Source organism: Cyprinodon variegatus, unplaced genomic scaffold (assembly GCF_000732505.1).
Source record: "Cyprinodon variegatus isolate N-32 unplaced genomic scaffold, C_variegatus-1.0 Scaffold646, whole genome shotgun sequence".
NCBI classification, from domain to species: domain Eukaryota; kingdom Metazoa; phylum Chordata; class Actinopteri; order Cyprinodontiformes; family Cyprinodontidae; genus Cyprinodon; species Cyprinodon variegatus.
The window spans coordinates 52,800-68,105 of NW_015151099.1; the positions used below are offsets into that span (position 1 = coordinate 52,800).

Consider the following 15,306-nt stretch of genomic DNA (forward strand, 5'->3'; position numbering starts at 1 on the left):
AACAGCAACTGTCTGATGTTTGTTTCCTGTCATTGAGAAAACAAACTGAAGATGAGCTTTAAACTTTTTTTTCTACTAAAGATGATTTAGGTACATTTATTCAGTCTTTGTCAGCTCCTGTAAAGCAGCAGGTCCTTTTTTATTGGTGAACAGAGACAGACGACTGAAGCAGCACCTCTGGAGGTGAAAACATCCATCCGATCCAGATTCTGTCCCAGGATGGGAACAAGCTGTCAGCTTCTTCTTCTCTTTTTTTTATTTAGATGCATTAATTGGACGGTATACGTCTACTGCTGCTTCTTTCTCACACAGTTGCGTGCGTGGAGGTAACGGTGAAGGAACGACGTTAGGAGCATTAATACCTGCAGCTACAGCGGGAAAAGATGCCAACTGAACACTTTCCCACAGCCCTAAAAAGCCAGATGTTAGTGGGATTTTTAACTATAGGGAAGGAGAGCACAATAAACTGAGGGGGGGAGGTTTTTTAACCCCCCTCCCCAATAACTCTAGCTGGCGCACCGTCTCCTCTCCTGGAGGACCTCGCTGTGTTTTTCTGTCCTTTACTCAGTTGTTCCTGCCTTTTTTTTGCCCCTGTATGGTTTTTTTTTTTTTCCATTTTTCCCCGGTTCAGCCAGATTCTGGCCGTGCTGTGTTTGGATGTTAGCGTTTGCTCGGTGCATAGCAGCAGAGGGAGGAAGGCAGAAGAGAGCAACAAAACAGTGAATAGCCAAGTTTCTGGCTGAATGCTTACCAATTGAAAAGGGGCGGCTGCTCCGTCCCTCCCTTCCTCCCACTGACTGTCAGGGTGAAAAGGACCCACTTCAAAGCCCCTTTTTCCCACATTTTAGCCCCGTTTTTTTTATCTGGTTGAATTGAGCAGCTGATAGAGGGGAAGATATTTTCATTCTCTGACTCTTCTGGGTGATTCTGTGAGTTGGAGCCTCCTTCACCGTCCTGCTGGAGGATCTCACCATTAAATAACTCATCCTGTTCCGTTGTCAGGACAATTATTTCCAATATTTCAGAACCTATTCAGTTCAGGCCATAAAAACCACGGCTGGTTTCATACGCCAGATAAAAATTAGGAACAAAGCGCCCTTTTATTCATCAAGAGTCTCTCCAGAATCACCAAGTTTAAAGTTTTAGGGAAGTCATATTTAAATGTCGAATTATTCAGGCTTAAACATGTATATAAATGTTCTCTTTATCAGACCATATTGTCCCAAAAGTTTGAAAATTTCTATTTAAAAAGAAAATCTTGTCTTAAAATCAGTGTTTGTTTTTTTTCGTTATCTTCTGCAGGCCAGTTAGTTCTACGTCCGCCTGAACACCTAAATTTGGCCAATCATATATCAACGGTCATCTGTCAAATTTTTTTGGTTATAGCATCTTGATTCATATGTCACAGCTAATATACGCAACGGTTGAAATAAGAAATAAGAATCATTTCGGCTACTTTCACATTGCAGGCCTTGATGCTCAATTCCGATTTCTTTGTGAAATTCGATTTTTTTTTGCGTTGCTGTTCACATTTCCAAATATATGTGACTTGGATGTGATCTCCTGTGTGAACTGCAGTCAAACAACGCAAGTGTCCCGCATGCGCAGTAGAGGACGCAATGACGTCACAGGCCAGCATGCTCCATTTTTACAGAAGTAAACATGGATGGTAGTACTAGCGCGCATCTAGTGATCTTTTCCAACCATAAAAACTCAATCTTTTCAATATGGTTAAACATAAATCCTGCTCTCCACATCATCATCATCATCTGCCATTGTTGTTGTTTTTCTTGCTGCTTCTGCATAGCCATAGTATAGTGAATAGTGACCTTTGTCAGGTATTAATGACGTTCAGGTTGGATGACTCCGAAAAAATCGGATTTGGGTCACTTCAGGCTGCAGTGTGAACGTAGCCTTCCTTTCCCATTGAGTTCCGTCCCAGTGTTCACGGGGATGGACGTCTGTGTCTTCAGCAGGCGTAGAGCTAACAGAACTGGCAGCGTTGCGAGGCAAGGGCTCAAACATGTACGGCTGGAAGCCTTCTACCAAGCTTCTGCCGCCCTGGCGTCCTCTTCCACAACATCTCCGTCCCCGCTTTCCTCCTCTAAATAAAAAATGGATGACGGAGGAGACTCATCCACGACCTCCGACACTAAACTCTCCTCCTCTTGCATGTTTCCTCTGTCCATAGCGTTCCTTAACAGTGTCGTTTCTAAGTCACCAATTTAGTGCTACTTGGTCCCAATGGAATTTCCCATTGGGAACCTACTAGCGCTAAGATGCCAACTGGTTAGCATGATGCTTCCGACAAACCGGCCACAATTAAACATGCTTGCAAACCTTCCGCCACAACAATCCCGCCCCCTTGATAATCGACCAATCACATTCACTTTATTCACTCGTGTAAAGTCGGGAACCACTCGGGAGAATTGACTGACTGGACGTTCGTTTGGTGAACGGCTCCAAATTTTCTTTAACGGAGAGTCTCCAGACTGATCTGCGAGTGAAACCTTGAAAGCTCGCGAGATCAGGATGGTCTCACGAGGCTACTGTAACACTGCCTTAACATGGGAATTAAAGGATTATTTTAGGCTTATTGTGCACAGATAAATAATTATGAATAAATTGAAGGTATTGATGCAAATTTCAACAGTTTAAATACAATTCTGGGGATGTCCCAATCAGCATTTTACGCCTCTGATCACGATCCGATGTTTTAAAGGAAAAGTTTGACCAGCAAGGAATAAGCAATGGGTCATTATTTATACCTAAAAGCAAATATGTTCGCAATAAATATAGTAACCCCTCCCTCCTGCCATCTTCCAGCAGTGACATCACGGTGCGATAAGCCTAGCGCCATTCTCCCCGCTTTACAAGCTAAATCAATGGGAACTACTAGACACATCTGCTATCAACAACAATTATTGAAGATTTCCAGAGGACTTCACCATTGAAATTCACCAGAGCTATAGTGAAACTGACAATGCCCACGTGCATGGCAGCTGGATGTTGGAATACATCGGGTAAAAGTGAAAAAAAGAGTTATTTCACCTTTCTGATTCCTGATCCTCCACGGACGGGTTGATCGTTGGATTGCCAACTTGAAGAGGGAGGATTTGCCATCGAACTTCTGTCCAGAGAAAAAACACGTAATATGTAGCCAACATTTGGAAGAAGAATGTTTTCAAGATGACTTGGATAATAGCGCGTTGTGACAAACACCAGATACAGCACTGGGACTTGATCAACAGCCGATACTGCACCGTGACGTCACAAACCAGTAGGTGGCAGTAGTGTTCTTTGACAAACATGGACGCCTCCAGTAAAGCACATTCACATGAAAATTACTCTGAATTAAAAACACCAATCATTTATTGAACAGGATGGAATAATTTCATATTTAAAGAACTTTCAGAAGGTTCAATTCTGAATATGAGCGGACTTTTTTTCCTGCATTACTTTTACTTTTATACTAGTAGTTTTAAAAATGGTACCTTTCACTGGAGTAAAAAGTTAAGTTGATCCTCTAACTTCTACAAAAGTGTTTTTAAACAGTGAGATTTATACTTGAGTAATAAATATTAATACTTTTAACACCTTTGCTTAGTTTGTAGAAAAGGTTGAAATGAATGGAAGTGAGTTAGAGGTGAGTCTGAGTGCCGTCAAAATGCTGCAGACTGAATAAGGAGAAACAGTTTAGTGACTGAAAGCGAGGGGAGGGGATGATATCGACCCCGTTGGAATGCCCCCCCCCCACCGCCGGCCTCTTGAAGTGGGGCTCATAAAGCGATGGAGCAGGCTGCCTTCCTTTAGAAACAGAACATGTGTGTGGGTTCTCTGGCTGACGGGTTGCTTTCTCTCCTTCACACACTCACACATGCACAGAGCCCCAGCTTTGTTGTGGTTATGCAAATTGGGAATGTGTAGCTCTATTCAGCGGCTCCACGGAGCCATATGGCGGTGGACGTGTTTGTGTTGGAGGTGGAGAGAGGGAAGTGTGCACGCTGGAATTTCCTCTCCTTCCTCGGGGTTCATGCTTCACTCTCACTTCATAGGAAAACTCCGCTGCTGTCCCAATGTTTCACAAAGGAAAAAAAGGTTGAACAATAATATGAACCTAATTAATCATGTTTTTAAAATGTCGGGATAATAGATTAGTAGTCAGTGAGTGTTTAGCCCTGATGGAAACGCCTTTGCTCACTGCTGCTGCTCTTTATTTTTAGGTTTGATGTTTTCATTGTTATATTGTTGGACAAGAAGCAAATAATTAAATCTGACCTGGAAACGAGGCTCAGAGCAGAATTAGGCCCGAGTGTCACATAAACACCCGTTTAGCGTTTTAACAACACGATGATTGGTCAAACACTGCAAAAACAATCTAGTAATAATTTAAAAATTCTTAAATTAAGTATATTTACCCTTAATTTGAGCAGGTAAATAAGATGATCGGCTAATGGAATGAGTATGTTTACTTTGAAATAAGATTATTAGATAATATGCACTTGAAATACAACAATATTTATTTCTTATTTTTAATGTAAATTGTCTCGTTCCATTGGCAAAGTGTCTCACTGACCTTCTCAATTCAAGAAAAAAATGACATTCAAGAAAAAAATTACTTATTTTAGGAAAAAAATGACTTACCTATTTAGATTTCTATTTTTTGCAGTGTATGTTTAACACGATTTCACACATTAAATGAATTAAATCATTAACAGTTTATTATTGGATGCATTTAACAGAACATTTTCAGGAAATCCTCAGAACCAGAAGGATTGTCAGGTTTTCTGTGCGTTATAAATCACACTGGAAAAAATAGAAATCTAGATTAGTCATTTTTTCTGAAAATGAATAAAATAAGTGCATTTGTTCTTGGATTGAGGAGTAAAAGAGGACATTTTGTCAATGGAACAAGACAATTTACACTTAAAATTAGAAAACATAATTGCACTTATTTCAAGTGTACATTATCTATTTATTTTATTTTAAAAGTAAAACTCCTCATTCCATTGGCAGATCATCTTATTTTCCTACTCAAATTAAGGGGAAATACACTTAATTTAAGAAATTTTTACTTATTTCCAGATTTCACATGTTCCAGTGCACATGTGAAATGTTCTCAGCACACTACAAAAACTGTAAATCTAAATAAGTCTGTTTTTCTTAAAATAAGTACATTTTGTCTTGAATTAAGGAAGTTACATTTAAGTTAAATTAAGGGTAAATACACTTGTTGACTTATTTGTATATAGTTTTTACACTGTGTTTCTTCACTGGAATAACACTCTAGAAATAAGTAAGTATTTCAAATCTAAATTGTCTTGATCTATTGGAAAAATGTTTCTATTAGCTCCTCAATCCATGAACAAATTAACTTATTTTAAGAAAATAATGACTGGCGATGTGGCAATAAGCATAATTGTCTTGATGCCAAAGAGCCCAAAATATTTTACTTTCACAAGTGGAGCAGTACGGCTATCGCCATAGTGTTCCGCTTGATTAATGCATATAAATAGCTTTATTATAATTATGCAGGGAGTTTTACAGATGATATAGACACTGCAATGTTAGTAGAACAGGAAAGGAAAACAGAAAAAAGAGAAAAGATGAAAGAAAGAGGAGATAAAAGGGAGATAATCGCTATTGCTGAAGTATAAGTAGTATTATTTAATCTGACATGTATTCTGTTACCTGAAGATAAGAATAATGGCTTTCTTTGTGGAAGTGAATCACTAAGTACCTGGAACAAGATGCCCCCCCCCCAGAGCACCAAGACGCCCAAAGGAACTCCGAGAGCAAAGGCGCCCAGGAGGGGCCAACCCAGGAAGTCCGTCCCCCCATCAAGGGAGGAGTAGAGACAGGCCCGAGGAAATCCCCCAGCCACCACAATGCCGGAGCCCCCTGGAGCTGCGGGGACGAGTCCGCGGGCTCCGCTGACAGCCAGCCACCCCGAAGTGGATCCGGCCCTGGGCCCCAGGGGCCCGAGCCACCAGGAATAAGCCAGTAGCTGCCCGGGCATCCACCCCCAAAGTTTCTAAATTTGATTAGAGGATCTCCATGCAGGCTGGTCATCCCTCTGATGAGACCTTTTGTGGGTTTTTTCACTGGCATCCATCAAAAAAGCAGCTTTCTCACTAACACAACTGAATCAGTAAAAAAAAATTACTCTGCCAGCGCCTAATTCTGCTTGAAGAAGCCAGAAGAGAGAAAGAATGACTTAGAGAGGAGGAGAGGAAGTGAAAAGGGAGACCCTCTCTCGCCTTTTCTCTCAGGCGGCCATGTCTAATTCAGTCCCGTAGAGAAATGAATGGTTTTTTTGTGGAAGGGTCAGGAACCCCTTCGGTTCAGAGGTCCATCAAAGTGACTGTTGTTTTTTTTCCGGTTTGCTCACCCATCGCCTCTGAATGGATATTTAAATAAGCATTCACTAAACATAAAGCCGAGTCCACAGCTGCCCATCACAACATTAACTCCATTTGCATGCGTGTTTTGGTTTGGAGCTTATCCTGGAGCGAGCGGCGCTCTGCGAGGCCGTGAACACTTGATGACCTCATTAAGGGAAGGCTGGATGTGGGAAAGTCTGGGAGAGACTAGGCATGATCAGAGCATTTTCTACTTCCTCCGCTAGAGGGGCGGGGTTTCTATCTGTAGCCGCTCCTCTGATCAGACACAGTGGAAGGCTGCCGTCAGGTTTCAGCCGCTCTGTACAGCCTAATTGCTCCACAGGTCGGTTCTCTGCACACCTGAGCAACTGGAATCAATCTTTACGCAGCTGTTTGTTGCTCACCACTGCTCTGAGATCAGTAAGTTTATGGCTGTGTGTTGGCAGGTCGGTAAACTGGGGAGGAAAGCTTGGGTAAGGGCTTGGGGTGGAGAAGGATCAGGCTCTTTTAGACCAGGGGTCGGCAACCCTTATTGGACCAAAAAAACAAATCTGTCTGGAGCCGCAAAAATGTGAAAGTCTTCTACAAGCTCCGTACGGCAACACGAGCCCGTAACATCAACAATGACCCCTCACCCCCCCACCATGGACTGTTCTCTCTGCTGCCCTCTGGGAAGAGGCTTCACAGCATTCAATGCAGGCCCAGCAGGTTCTGCAACAGCTTCTTCCCCGCCGCCATCACACTGCTGAACTGTTGAGAAACTCTAAATCATGTCACAGACTCTGCATCACACTGATAACACCAAACCAAAAAATACTGCATATTTGCATCATAAATATTAATGCTCTGAACATCAATGCCTTTTTTGCACCATGTTTTTTTTCCCCACACTGTTTACATTTGATCACTGCTGCACTTTATGGAATGGAAATGTTAATTTACTCTACTAAATGACATTTCGTTTTGTATACACTCTGCGTGTACAGAATGACATTAAAAGTTGTCAAAGTCTAAAGCCCATTTCCATTCCCCTCTGAAAACCCATCCACGCCGAGCTCGGTTCCTTACGACCGTTTCCACACCACGCTAGCACGGTTCCTCGTCCCCTAGGGGCGATCTATGCTACTATTGCTCTCTAGAAATGAACAAGCAAACCAACATGGCGGCGCTCGTCACATTCAGGAATTTTGGTTATAATTGTGTTATTTCCTTGTTTGCAGAGAGTCCTTATTTCATTCCCTTTTTTGCCCTGCATTTCCAATCCTTCCTTGTCGTCGCGTTTTCTTTTTGCTTTGCCCTCTGTTCACCCATTCTCTAAACTCACAACCAGCTGAAAAATAACAAACGCTCAGTTCAGGTGTTTGATAAAATATGGGAATCAGGAAATTGTCTATAAACCAAACTGAACGATTGCTGTTCTCTACTTCAAAAAGCACTTTAGATTTTAAAATGGAAAAATGTTTGATTGCATAAAAACCTCATTTTATTTCAGTTTTTAATTCTGTTTAAAGTAACAGATTTTAATTAAAAATGTCTCCGGACCTTTACTGTTTAATGATTTTCTTTATTTGGACCCCGCTGAAGTGAACTGATCTCATCAGTTTTCTATCTAGATTTTCTGTTTCTATAAAGCACAGCTGGAAGGAGGAATAAAATAAAACTTTTAGAAAAACTGTAATGAGACGGTTTGTAAAACGTTTACAGCAGCTTGAAACAAATTACATATTTCACATGTTATGATTTAAAGTTCAGAATGTGTCACATTCCCATATAAAAGATCTGGATTAGAAACAAATCCATAAAATCAATACACCTTATCCATACCTGATAAACAAACACTTTCTCAGATTATATCCTGAAAACAGATTATATTTCATGACTTTCCTTTAGACAAAAATCTCCCTGGTTTCTTTTTACACTCTACAATTTTACATTCTACAATTCTTTAATTTTTTTTTACTTCTTATGCTTTGAAATTACATATCGGCCTCAATGTGTTGTTATGGATTGTAATATTAATAATGTAATAGTCCACCTGTCAGAGTAGGGTGGCGGTTTGACAGGTGGACCCAAATGCAGACTGAAGCTGAAAGAGGTTACTTAAAGATTTATTATCCAAAAGGGTTCAACAGAAGCAAAAACATAAATTTACAAAATCCACAAAAAGTGAGAACCAGGATTACTCACAGCAAGGAGGCAAAGAAACGACGACAAACCAGCAAAGAGTGACTGAACAGGAGGAGAATAAATGGGAGAGACAAACAAAGGCCAGGCTAATTAGCAGGTTGGGAGCAGGTGTGAACAGAGGCGTCTAGAAGGGAGCTAGGGAAAGGAGACTGACACAAGAGGGCAGCAGAGGGCAAACAAGAAATATCGAAGAACTAAAATATAATCAAAAATAACTAGAACACAAAAATAAAAAATAAGACCAACTCAGAGATAAAACTATGACACCACCAAGACTTTACCTTTTATCATCTTTATTAATAAATTATTTTTAAACAATCACTCCTATTTTTTGTCAAAGCTTCCTGTAGTTTCTTCCCTGGGATGCGATAATCTTTAAATGTGTGGTTTCTCTCTCTGTCTGTCTCAGGTGATCAACGTGGACGGCAGCAACAGGCAGACTCTGCTGGAGGACAAGCTGCCCCACATCTTTGGTTTTACTCTGCTGGGCGAGTACATCTACTGGACCGACTGGCAGAGCCGCAGCATTGAGAGGGTCCACAAAGCCACGGCGGTGCGGGAGATCATCGTTGACCAGCTGCCAGATCTAATGGGCTTAAAGGCCACCAAAGTCACAGAGACCTTCGGTAAGGGCTGCCGATTTTAGGGCAGGGGATGAGAAGATTGGGCGGAGTCAGAAGGATGTGTGTGTTTCCAGGGACGAACGGCTGTGCAGAGGAGAACGGAGGCTGCAGCCACCTGTGCTTCTGGTGCCAAGGGGCTGTCCGTTGCGCCTGCCCCATGGGCCTGGAGCTCCTCTCAGACCTCCGGACCTGCGTGGTTCCTGAAGCCTTCCTGCTCTTCACCAACAGGTATGACGATCAGCCGTTGATGAACGAGACGATCAGGAGGACAATTCACCCAATCAGCAGCACTGATCGCTGTAATGTTTGGCAGGAATGTGGATCAGTAAAGGACCTGTATCCACCTCTTCCTGCCAGACGCCCTGCACTACTTTATTATTTAAACAGCTTGGAACGGAACCTTAAAAGCTGCTAGTGTGTTTTTACGCACAGTCTGTATTTCCAGACAGCTAAAATGTTTTAAATTAGGGAAACATTGTTGGTTAATCAGCCAGCTGACCAGAAGTGTGCAGCACAGTGGAAGGTATTAGAGGACTAAACCTGGAACTTCTATACTAAGGTTTCACTAAGGCAAAAACGACTAAAGGATCGAGCCAGACCAGGACTGACCCAGAACAAGACCAGCGGACAGTTAGCAGCGGATGGTTAGTAGCGGATGCTTAGCAGCAGTGGATGATTAGCAGTGCCTCAAAAGCAAGTTAGCAGTGGATGGTAAGCAGCAGATGGTTAGCAGACGATGGTTAGCAGTGGATGGTTAGCAGACGATGGTTAGCAGTGGATGGTTAGCAGTAGATGGTTAGCAGTGGATGGTTAGCAGTAGATGGTTAGCAGTGGACGGTAAGCAGACGATGGTTAGCAGTAGATGGTTAGCAGCGGGTGGTTAGCAAACGATGGTTAGCAGTAGATGGTTAGCAGCGGGTGGTTAGCAAACGATGGTTAGCAGTAGATGGTTAGCAGCGGGTGGTTAGCAAACAATGGTTAGCAGTGGATGGTTAGTAGTAAGTGTTAGCAGTGGACTGTAAGCAGCAGATGGTTAGCAGACGATGGTTAGCAGACAATGGTTAGCAGTAGATGTTAGCAGTAGATGGTTAGTAGCGAGTGGTTAGCAGTGGGTGGTTAGCAGCGGATGGTTAGCGGCGGATGGTTAGCAGCGGATGGTTAGTAGCTGATGGTTAGTAGTGGCTGGTTAGCAGTGGAGGATTAGCAAGGGCTCATTAGCAGGTTAGTAGTGGGTGGTTATCAGTTGCTCATTAGCAGGTTAGTAGTGGATGGTTAGCGGCGGATGGTTAGCGGCGGATGGTTAGCGGCGGATGGTTAGCGGCGGATGGTTAGCAGCGGATGGTTAGTAGCTGATGGTTAACAGTGGATGGTTAGCAGTGGAGGATTAGCAAGGGCTCATTAGCAGGTTAGTAGTGGGTGGTTATCAGTGGCTCATTAGCAGGTTAGCAGTGGATGGTTAGCAGTGGCTCATTAGCAGGTTAGCAGGGGATGGTTAGCAGTAGATGGTTAACAGTACCTCAGTAGCATTGGATGGTTAGTTGTGAATAGTTAGCGCTGGTTTGTTAGCAGTACCTCAGTAGCGGTGGCTGTTTCTGAATGGACCTGTCTGCATGCCTTGTTCTCCTCAGGGACAGCATCAGGAGCATCTCATTGGGGACGAACAGCAATGACGTGGCCATCCCACTGACAGGAGTCAAAGAAGCATCCGCTCTGGACTTCGATGTTTCTGAAAGGAGAATCTATTGGACAGACGTTCAGGCCAAGGTAGGCCCGGCGGTTCCAGAACCAGTTCTGTTTGACACAGACAGGAAGCAGCACTTTTCTCACCCTTACCTCCCATCTGTCCTTCAGACCATCAGCAGGGCGTACATGAACGGCAGCTCTGTGGAGCACGTCATTGAGTTCGGACTGGACTACCCTGAAGGAATGGCCATCGACTGGATGGGCCGAAACATCTACTGGGCCGACACCGGAACCAACCGCATCGAGGTGGCGCGGCTAGATGGCCAGCACCGACAGGTTCTGGTCTGTAAGGATCTGGACAACCCCCGCCTGCTGGATAACCCTCGATCTCTGGCACTGGATCCGGCCCACGGGTAGGACAGCGCCACGTGTTTGATCCCAGTTCCTGACGTCACTGGTCCCATTAGATCAGTGTGGAAACCAGTTACAGATGGAAGTTCTGACCAAATTAGGCTCAGTGAGAATCAGAAGCTTGGAGGCGAATAAGACTCACAATAATCCTCTTGAAACGCGTCGCACTGCTTCCTCCTCCTCCTCCATCCTTATTTTTCCAGCTGCCTTCATTTTTGTCCTTTCTCTGATATTCTCATCTTCTTACATCTTTCCTTCATTCCTCCTTCCTCACGTCCTTTTATCTCTCTGCCTACCGTATAAAGAAACTGCTGACGGGGGGAACAATTTACTGACCATGCCTGCCACAGAACGCTGCCTTTGGCGTGTTCTTATGGCTACCAGGGGCCCCAGCACTTCAGTTCTGAACACCAGCGGTGTTTGCGGGTAGGGGAGTGGGGGTGGAAATTCTGCTCCCTTCTGCCATAACATCCAGGGCAGTCATAGGAGCTCTTAAGTCTTGATAAGGGGGAGGCCGAATCCAAAACAACACTTATTGTTTTGAGAGCAGGTTGCACAGGTATTTTCCGTCAACCTTGAGTCTTTGCTGGCTCTACGTGGTGAATGCAATATTCCAAATTTGTTTAGCTTTTCCACCTTGAAGCGAGCGTGCACATCCAAGATATTATCCCATCTCACCTTTGAGTTCAACCCACCCAGCATATGGCTCAGCTCTCGATCTTGCTCATTCACAGCCTGATCAATTCCTAAATTGCCGCCGACATCCTCCGTAATTGTAGATACATCAGGTATCCTCCAAATCCAAATTTAAGGCCCCGTCCACACGAAGTCAAAACGAACACGAAACGCTAATATTTTCCAGAACGTTTGTCGTAAAGACGGAAACGTAAAATAAATGTGATCGTCCACACAAATGCATGAAAACGCTGCAAAATGTATGCCAGGCCTGTAAGTGGCGCTGTGGTGCCAAAGCAAAAATAAGCGACGAAATGTTGGGCATGCGCACTAATATTTATACATGGTTGCCCTGCGGGTCCATTTTCGTGGTTCAGTCAAATTCAGGTGCTGAACTATGTCGTCGATATTGCTCTGTTCTTCCTGGAGATATTCCAGAAGAAGAAGATTCTGTTGTAAGCCCGACAGCAGGGTGAGTAGCATGAGCAGCAACCATTCAACACAGTACGGCGCCATTGTTGTTGTGATACTGTGTCGCGCATGCGTGTTTAGAGGCGACGCTATGACGCATGCGTGTAAGAAAAAAAATGCGGTTAGAGCGTAAAGATGGAAACGCGAAAACGGCGTTTCAAAATCTTCCCACTCTGAAGGCTGAATAAAAAAAAGATAGTTTACAGACCCCGAAACGCCGGCTTCGTGTGGATGAGAGGCTGGTTTGGTGAAAAATTTGTGCGTTTAGGCCAGGGTTTGACTTCATGTGGACGGGGCCTAAGAAAAGAGTATGATAAATCCGAAAATCCATACATCTATGATATCCTCCACTAACAAATTGTAAAACACACCATCCTCCAAGCCTTCCAGGAGTCCATGGTCTTTCCCATGAAATATGTCCTGGTAGGACAGGACGGGTCTCCTTATCCGTCTTTGGATCAATTGATTAATTGCATTGAGAGACCAGCTGACCAGATCCATGGTTTGAATTGGGGTGATACATGCATGAATACGCTGATATTTTTTTAAACAAATGCATCAGTTCAGTTCTTATAATTAAATAAAACATGATGGGAGGATTGGATGTGGGATGTTTATCACAGCTGCTGCTCTCTCCACAGCTACATGTACTGGACGGAGTGGGGGGGCCGTCCCCGCATAGCCAGAGCCTATATGGACGGCAGCACCATCACCACCCTGGTGGATAAAGTGGGCCGAGCCAACGGACTGACCATCGACTACCTGGACCATCGGCTCTACTGGACCGATCTGGATACCTACATGATCGAGAGCACCAACATGCAAGGTTGGTTTTTTACCGATGACAAGAAGTCAGGAAGAAGGAGCCTTTCTGACAGCATGAAGTAGGCACGGCGTCCTCCTGCTGTGTGAGGAACAGATCCAGCATCCACAGATGGATCCAGAGGAGAGGATGCAGAACTTTGAACAGCTGTTCTGATTTCTGGTTTCTCCTCCAGGCCTCCAGAGGGAGATCATCATAGACGACCTTCCTCGCCCCTTTGGACTCACCCAGTACAGGGACTTCATCTACTGGACCGACTTTAACCAGCGCAGCATCGAGCGGGCCGACAAGCGCAGTGGCCAGAACCGCACCGTTGTGCTGCAGGTACTGAAGCGGCTGCAGGTGGCGCTCTACGAGCCGTCAGATGCTGACCTAACAGCCACGGTGTTTCCTCAGGGTCAGCTGGAGCTCATGCTGGACATCCTGGTATTCCACTCGTCCCGTCAGGACGGTTCCAACGACTGCTCCCAGAACAACGGCAACTGTGCCCACCTCTGCCTGGCCACTCCTGCCGGCGCCCAGTGCCGCTGTGCCTTCCACTACACCCTAAACCACGATGGGAGAAACTGCAGCTGTGAGTACAGACCCCCACAGTGGCAGCTGGAGTCATAGGAGCTCTTAAGTCTGAAACATACTAAGGCGTTGGGTTGTTGCGGCGGTCTGTGTGCACCGTGCATGAGCCCATAGAAGCAAATGAAGGTGCAGAACCCGCTAAAACCACAGAGGGGCAGTGATCAACTTAATGATCAGAAAGGCAGAAAAAAAAGTTAAAGTCCCACTGCCTACGACTGAGTATTAGGGACATTTTTTTTAATGTTTTCATTTTGAGAATAAAGATTATAAAGTATAACTTCACACGATGCTCCACATTCCTCATTTTAGGGAAGAAAGAGCTTCTGGGAAGAGTTGTCATAAAATAAAACTTGTTTCTCTTAATTTTAGGACTATTCTAGTTGTGACTTTTTTCTCATAATATTATGACTTTATTCTGGTAATTTTACGACTTTATTCTCCAAGTAGAAGAAAAAATATCTCTAGCCTGGCCCTAATGCTCCGTCGTAGGAGGATAATTATGCACAATTATCCTGCACAAAAATTGTTTTTTTTCTTATTTTAATCATAAATCATCTTATTCCAGTGGTAAATTTCTCATTTACCTGCTGAAATCAAGAAAAATGTAGATTTTTGAGGCATTAGGGGGCGCTGCTGCCCAAAACATCCCAAAAACCATAAAGCTGCAGATGCAGGTATGATGAAATCAGCCTCACATGATTTTCTTTTCTGACAAACTGCATCTATGTTGTTTTGTAAGAGGCATGTATTCAACTAATCTGTAAAAGGTTAAATACACCAAATCAAATCATTTAAGTTTGCCGTTTGTCTTTCTTCTGAGTGGACTTTCCAGGCGCCTGGCTAAAACTCACTCGCTTCATCCAAATGTAAAAAAAAAAATAAAACACAAATAGTTGGATTCAGGAAATGTATAATTCATTCATTTATTGTAAAAAAAAAGAACTACTTTCACAGATTGTTCATTTATCTGTAGCAGAAAGTTGTGTGCAGAATAATAGCAGCCCAACATTTCTGTCCAGATCTCTTTCTCTTTTTGGCTAAAATTCTTAATTAATGAAAATGTTGACTGGAGAGGAGAACATCTGAAAGTTAGGCTGCTCGGCTGAAATGATGTTAAATGGTTTTCAAGGATAAATTACTTCCAGATCCACCTTGTTTTGTCAATAATCTGTATAAACTGTGTTATAGAGCCGTCTATATGTCTCTGACATAATTTTATTGCAGCCCTGCCTAAAGCTGAAACAATTAATCGCATTAATTGATTATTAAAATAATCATCTAGTTTATTTTCAATTCAGTTTATTTCTATAACGCCAATTCACATCATGTCATCTCAGGCCACTTTAAGGCCCATTCATACCTCACGTAAAAGACGGATACGGATACGTGTGGAGTGTTTCATACGTTCTAACCGTCGATTTCGTCCGTACTTTGACACGAAAATTGGGAGCTTACGCTCACGGACGAAACGGATCAA

The 15,306-nt window shown here is 43.5% G+C and overlaps 1 protein-coding gene across 1 annotated transcript in view; it reads left to right on the forward strand.

The window, feature by feature from the left end:
* The window catches only part of LOC107096737 (low-density lipoprotein receptor-related protein 5-like), a 56,350-nt gene that overhangs the window by 29,053 nt on the left and 11,991 nt on the right, over positions 1-15,306 (forward strand). Inside the window, exons 12-18 of the mRNA XM_015393515.1 lie at positions 8,980-9,196; positions 9,268-9,421; positions 10,822-10,957; positions 11,045-11,289; positions 13,075-13,259; positions 13,432-13,580; positions 13,653-13,830. Coding sequence (XP_015249001.1) covers positions 8,980-9,196; positions 9,268-9,421; positions 10,822-10,957; positions 11,045-11,289; positions 13,075-13,259; positions 13,432-13,580; positions 13,653-13,830 — 1,264 coding nt within the window. The remainder of the gene's footprint in view (positions 1-8,979; positions 9,197-9,267; positions 9,422-10,821; positions 10,958-11,044; positions 11,290-13,074; positions 13,260-13,431; positions 13,581-13,652; positions 13,831-15,306) is intronic.